We start from the raw sequence: 6,295 nt of genomic DNA on the forward strand, positions 1-6,295 counted from the left end.
CGCGAAGTCCAAATCAGCTTGCTCAGAATTACCTCTTCGCTAACATGGGATAGACTTCGCGAACGTGATACATAGACCCCCAAGCCTACGCGAACGCGAGCCAAGCTCCGCGAATATGAAGGCAAAACTATCAGCACCAGCAACTAACTCTTACGCAACCGTGAAGTTACCTGCGCGATCGCGTAGCACAACTCTATCAACAAGCCAGCCCCAAATTCCACATCGCGTTCGCGACACCACCCACGCGAACGCGTAGAAGAACCTGACCACATTCCGCGATCGCGACCCTCTTCAGCGATCGCGAAGAACAAAATCTTTGCCAGCCCCAACTACTCTTCGCGATCGCGATGGCTTCTTCGTGATCGCAAAGCACACGCATGACACCAGAAACGAGCAATCACCAAACAAAGGAAAATGGTCCAAAACCATCCCAAAATATACCCGAGGACCCGGGACCCCGTCCAATCACACCAACAAGTCTCAATAATTTATCCCAACTTATCCAAAGGCTCGAAATGCCACGAACATCATCAAAACAACGAATCGACGATCAAAATCCTTCTTTTAACTTTCAAACGTTCAAACTTTGCTGGACGCGTCCGAATCATACTTAAACATTCCATAATGACGCCAAATTTTATGAAAAAGTCACAAATCACAATATAAACCTATTTCAAGGCTTGGAGTTCCAAACGGACATAAATAACACCAAAGTCCAAGCCAAATCAAACTGAGAAAATTCTAAAACCTTCAAAATGCCAACTTTCAACAATAAGCACCGAAACGCTCCTAGACCATCCGATACTCAACCCGAATATACGTCCAAGTTCAAAATTATTATACAAATCTATTGGAACCTTCAAATCCCGATTCTGAGGTCGTTTACTCAAAAGTCAAACCTTGATCAACTATTTCAATTTAAAACTTCCGAATTGAGAATTATTCTTCAAAATCATCTCCGAACTTCCCAAAAATCGAAACCAACCATGCGTGCAAGTCACAATACATAAAGTGAAGCTACTTAAGGCCTCAAACTGTCGAACGACGTACTTAGAGCTCAAAACGACCGATCCGTTCGTTACACATGATAAGATGTTCTTTCGTTTATCTAAAACATAAAAGGGTATTGTTTTCTTACCCAAAGGATAATACTATTTGGTAATTTTATTCTTTTAGAATGTTATAATCCATAAATTAACGGTCATCTTTTATCTTACAAATATCTTTGCAGTGAGTCGCTCATTTTGGATGTTAACTTTAGGTCAGGGGAGTCATTGTTTCATTCAAAGGTTAAAAGGGTATTTATTTCCAAATTCAAAAACTAAATAGGTCAAGTGTAATTTATTCCATAAAAATTGATGAAACTTTTCCTTCTGCATGTTTGACTAGAATTGGACTAGCATTGAGTTTGTCATTAGTCCAATAATCTAGTTGGGAACAATAATTATATCGATCCATGTTAATATAGATAGAGACTACTTGAATTTTATCCAGGGGCGGACCCACGTGTAAGGTTCTGGGTGCTGCAGCACCCACTGATCCCGATGGAGACTCGGTATACTTATATATAGATTTTATGAAAATTGGTATAATATATGGGCAAGCACCCATTAACCAAAAAGTCTAATGGGTGCTTTGGTTTGGAGGTTGAAGTTAAGCCGCTTGGTATTCCAATGTTGTGAGATCGATTCCCGCTTGCAATAATTTGTTTTCCAGAAAAATAATACTTTTTCTTATTTTATAAAGCATTGACTCCCTTGTTTTCTAATCCTTTTCAATGCCGACTTATAACTTACCTCTTCTTTTACTTTTTTTTTTGTCCTTTTTCTAGTTCCTCTTATTTACTAATTAGAAGATGAAAAGGAGAAAAAGAATCCTCCACTATTTAAAATATTGGTAGGCTTCCAAAAGACACCAAACCAAAAACGGCTAAATCATAGAATCCTTCTCGGTTGCTCCAGCTTTCACAGTAAAGAATTCACAGGATACATAGTGATTAGAAAATTTTCTTGACCTCCTCATCTCAAAATTAAAACACAAGGAACAAGGTAATAAGATTTGATATTTTGATTAAAGTTAGAGTTTTGTCCTGGTTGGTTTAAGGGTCAACATTCTGAGTGGTTGGAGTACAGTATATCAAAAGATGATGCATATTGTTTGTGTTTCTATTTGTTCAAAAATGAACATGAAAGTCATGGAAATACGTGAGATGCTTTTACAAAAAATGGGTTTAAAGCTTGGAACAAGGCTATTGAAAGATTTTAAGCTCATGTTGGAGAAGTAAATAGCATCCACAACAAGTGTTTCAATAGGATGCTTGATTTAATGAATCAATCACAATCAATTTGCACTTCTTTTGACAAACAATCCGAGAAAGAAAAAAGTGATTCTCGACGTCGATTGAGTGCTTCAATCGACGTGGCAAGATTTCTTTGGAGACTAGATTTGCTATTTCGTGGGCATGATGAGAGTCAATCTTCTACAAACAGAGGTATCTTTCTTGAACTTTTACAATGGTATGAAGATATTGATCGGGATGTTGGAAGCATTATAATAGAAAATGCTCCAAAGAATGAAATGATGTGTTCTCCAAGTATTCAAAAAGATATTGTTGATGCTTGTGCTAAAGAAACAATCAAAGCTATCATTGAAGACCTGGATGAGGATTTTTCGGGATACTAGTTGATGAATCAAAAGATATATCACACAATGAGTAAATGGCATTGGTTTTTAGATATGTTAACAAGGAAGGCGAAGTAATAGAGAGATTTATTGGTATTGTTTATGTTAGTAATACATCATCTATGTCATTGAAAAAGGCAATCTGCTCCTTTCTTTCTGATCACTCATTAAGTCCAACGCAAATACGTGGGCAAGGTTATGATGGGGCTAGTAACATGCAGGGAGAGCTAAATGGTATTAAGACTTTGATTATGAATGAGTCTCCATCAGCATATTGCATTTACTGTTTTGCTCACCAATTGCAATTAACACTTGTGGCTCTTGCAAAGAAGCATTCAGATGTAGATGACTTTTTTTGTATAGTTGCTAATGTCTTAAATATTGTTGGAGCATCTTTTAAGCTCAGGGATTTGCTTCGAGAACATCAAGTTGAAAAGTTAGAGGAGTTACTCAAATCAGGTGAAGTGCATACTGGACGAGGATTAAATCAAGAACGTGGGCTTCAACGACCAGGTGATACTCATTGGGGTTCTCATTATAAAATATTGGATAACCTTATTGTCCTATTTCCATCAATTATTCATGTTCTTGAATTTACTGCACGTGAGTGTCCAAACTATGCCGATAAAATTATTGTTGAAAGTCTTATGGGTAAGATTAAGGAATTTGATTTTGCTTTTATGTTACACTTGATGTTAAAAGTTCTAATAATGACACATGAGTTGAGTTGTGCATTATAAAGGATGGATTAAGATATTGTCAATGCTATGGGACTCCTTGCTCTTACAAAGCAACGATTACAAACGATGAGGAATTGTGAATTTGAATCTTTGATGAAAGATGTCTCTTCTTTCTGTGATAAACATGATATAATGATTCCAAAGATGGACGCTCTCTACTTTCCTGGAAAGTCGAAGCGTAGAGATCTTGATGTTACATATTCTCATCATTTGCGTATTAAAGTTTTTATGGTGTTATAGATTTGCATTTTCAAGAGCTTAACCGTCGCTTTGATGCTGTGAGTACTGACTTACTCCAAGGTATGGCTAGTTTAAACCCAGTTAATTCATTTGGTAATATTGATAAGAACGGGTTAATGAGGTGGGCTGAATATTATCCGAATGAGTTTGATAGCAGCAAGCTTCGAGATCTCAGTTGTTAGCTTGATAGTTTTATAGTTAATGCCCGTGGTGTTGACAAAAGGTTCTTTGGCATGAAGGGAATTAGTGGCCTTGCTAAAGTGTTGGTTAAGTCAAATCTGCATCAAACTTGGCCGCTTGTTTTTTGCTTATTAAGTTAACTCTCATTCTTCATGTTGCTACAGCTTCTGTGGAACGAGCTTTCTCATCCATGAACTACATAAAAAATGAACTTTGTAATAACATCGGTGATGAATTTTTAAATAATTATTTAGTTTGCTATGTAAAGCGTAAGATATTTTCAAGTATCAGCAATGATGTTATTATTCATCGTTTTCAACATATGAAAAGTAGTCGAGCACAATTGTGAGTTATGACTAGAAGTCCCTTTTTGTAATGATAACATTATTATTGTGACCTGTGGCTAGAAGTCATTTTTGATAATGACAATAGTAATAGTATTTTTCTTATTAACTTTTTTACTGCCCCATTCAAATAATTTATACTTATACTATATGATTGTTTGCACCTTTATATTAAAAGAAAGTGAACACCCACGACCTTAAAATCCTAGATCCGCCACTGATTTTATCTAGTCTGACCACATATACCATTTGACCATGTGGCACATGTCTTTGATTTTAAATGTCTTGACAATGAAGGATACTAATTATGACACATTTTATGGTAGACTTCCATAAGTTGCATCATTTTAGAAAATTTAGTTATAGTATAGGAAAAAAATATAGAAAGTGATTTCTCAGATTATTACGTAGCAATATATTCCAGTTCCAACAAAAGCTATCATCAAATAAGATTGAGATTGTTCAAGCGATCGACTAGTCTCAAGCAATTGATAATAGTAAGATAATATTTCTTTTCAAAACAAGATTAAACTAAAAATATGTTTAACACATACATTATTGAAGTGTTACATTATCCTCCACATACACATTGATGAAAAAAGCATCTACGCTCCAAAGGACATTTTGGTATTCTTTCTACGCAATCTTGATCATTGTTACAGACCAACAAAAAGTCACAAATGCACACGTTGCTTATACACTTTGGTAGAAATTTCACCTTGCAAATAGTCAAACAATCGTCATCATTGTCACAATGTGTCGTAACTACATTCCTTGCTTCAATCCCAAATGACGAACCTAATCAAAATGATATTTTAATTATATCAAAATGAGAATACATCATATGAAATACATACAAAATATGAGTGAATAAAATAAAATATGAGCAAATACATACGCATATATAGTCGTGTGCGCGCATATATATCTAGTGTACATAGGTGTGTGTATACGTAGGTGTATATATTGTATTTGTGTACATGTGTGCAAATATTAATATATGAATGTATGTGACAAAGGATAAAAATTTTAATGTTACAAGTTGTGTAATTATCTAGATCATTGAGATTTGACAAAAAAAAATTAGGAAATTTACTCCCTTTTTGTTGTGAAAATAGCCTAGACAATGCGATGAGTTTCATGCCTTAAATGCACATAAATTTCTTGAGAAAAATATCAACAAAGGAGATGAAGAAATAAAATAATCATAATTACCACTATTAAAGAGAATAGATCAATTTCTTATTTTTTGAAAAATTGAAACCATCTTCGTACTAATAGATATTGATTATTTTCTTCACTACCAAACATTTCAACTAACATTTTCTGTTTGATGAGTTTATAGGAAAGAACTTTAATGAAAATGTTGATTCGAATATTTTTATTTCAATTAAATGACATGTTAATGATTATTTTTGTCTCTAGAAAAGGAATGATATCAACTAGTCAATAATATTATGAAAGCTTAGATTACATACTGCAAAATCACTTAGTCAAATGAACAAGTTATACAAGAACACAATATTAGGCAAGTAGCTAAAAGAATCAATTAGACCTCTAATTTGGTAAAAAGACAAAAGGAGAGAAAAAGAGGAAAGAAAAACTCTACGTGATATATTTATTAGTTTGGTATAAATAGTAATTAATTATGTATATATATATATATTTCTTTCTATCTATAGTGGATAATATAAGGCATTCCTTTCTGAGTATAGCTTAGAGTGAAAGGTAAACATAAGTTTCCGCTCTAATAATTGCAAGGTCATTAGAGATATAGAGTTTCAAATCTAACAAGATCATCTGTACTATTTTTGCCTTCTTTGTATTCACACACACACACACACACACACACACACACTATATATATATATATATATATATATATATATATATATATATATATATATATAGGTTTCATGAATGGGTGTGAATGGAAAATGGAGGAGGCACCTTTTGAATTGCATCTTTATTTTCTTTCTTTCATTGTCTATAAATTTTAGAGGCTTAGCCTCATTTTCATACATGGAAAAAATTCTGAAATTCTCCCATTTTCTTTGCATTATTTTTCCAAAACAAAATATAAGTGTCATGTGTGATTTACTCCGCCTT

At 34.0% G+C, this 6,295-nt stretch overlaps 2 protein-coding genes across 2 annotated transcripts; both read left to right on the top strand.

The window, feature by feature from the left end:
• The first annotated feature begins 2,325 nt into the window (after positions 1-2,325).
• On the top strand, positions 2,326-2,682 carry LOC138892759 (uncharacterized). The gene has a single exon (XM_070176495.1). The coding sequence runs from the start codon at positions 2,326-2,328 to the stop codon at positions 2,680-2,682; it is 357 nt and encodes a 118-aa protein (XP_070032596.1).
• Positions 2,683-2,717: 35 nt separating this feature from the next.
• On the top strand, positions 2,718-3,844 carry LOC104120164 (uncharacterized). Its single transcript, XM_009631891.2, has 2 exons — positions 2,718-3,333; positions 3,663-3,844. The coding sequence occupies exons 1-2, from the start codon at positions 2,718-2,720 to the stop codon at positions 3,842-3,844; spliced, it is 798 nt and encodes a 265-aa protein (XP_009630186.2).
• Positions 3,845-6,295: the final 2,451 nt, after the last annotated feature.

This window comes from Nicotiana tomentosiformis, chromosome 5 (genome assembly GCF_000390325.3).
Source record: "Nicotiana tomentosiformis chromosome 5, ASM39032v3, whole genome shotgun sequence".
Classification (NCBI taxonomy): domain Eukaryota; kingdom Viridiplantae; phylum Streptophyta; class Magnoliopsida; order Solanales; family Solanaceae; genus Nicotiana; species Nicotiana tomentosiformis.

Coding starts and splice junctions, on each gene's coding strand:
- LOC138892759 (XM_070176495.1), top strand. CDS start 2,326: ATGAATCAATCACAATCAATTTGCACTTCTTTTGACAAACAATCCGAG.
- LOC104120164 (XM_009631891.2), top strand. CDS start 2,718: ATGGCATTGGTTTTTAGATATGTTAACAAGGAAGGCGAAGTAATAGAG. Junction 3,334..3,662: donor TATTGTTGAAAGTCTTATGG/GTAAGATTAAGG, acceptor ATGGTGTTATAG/ATTTGCATTTTCAAGAGCTT.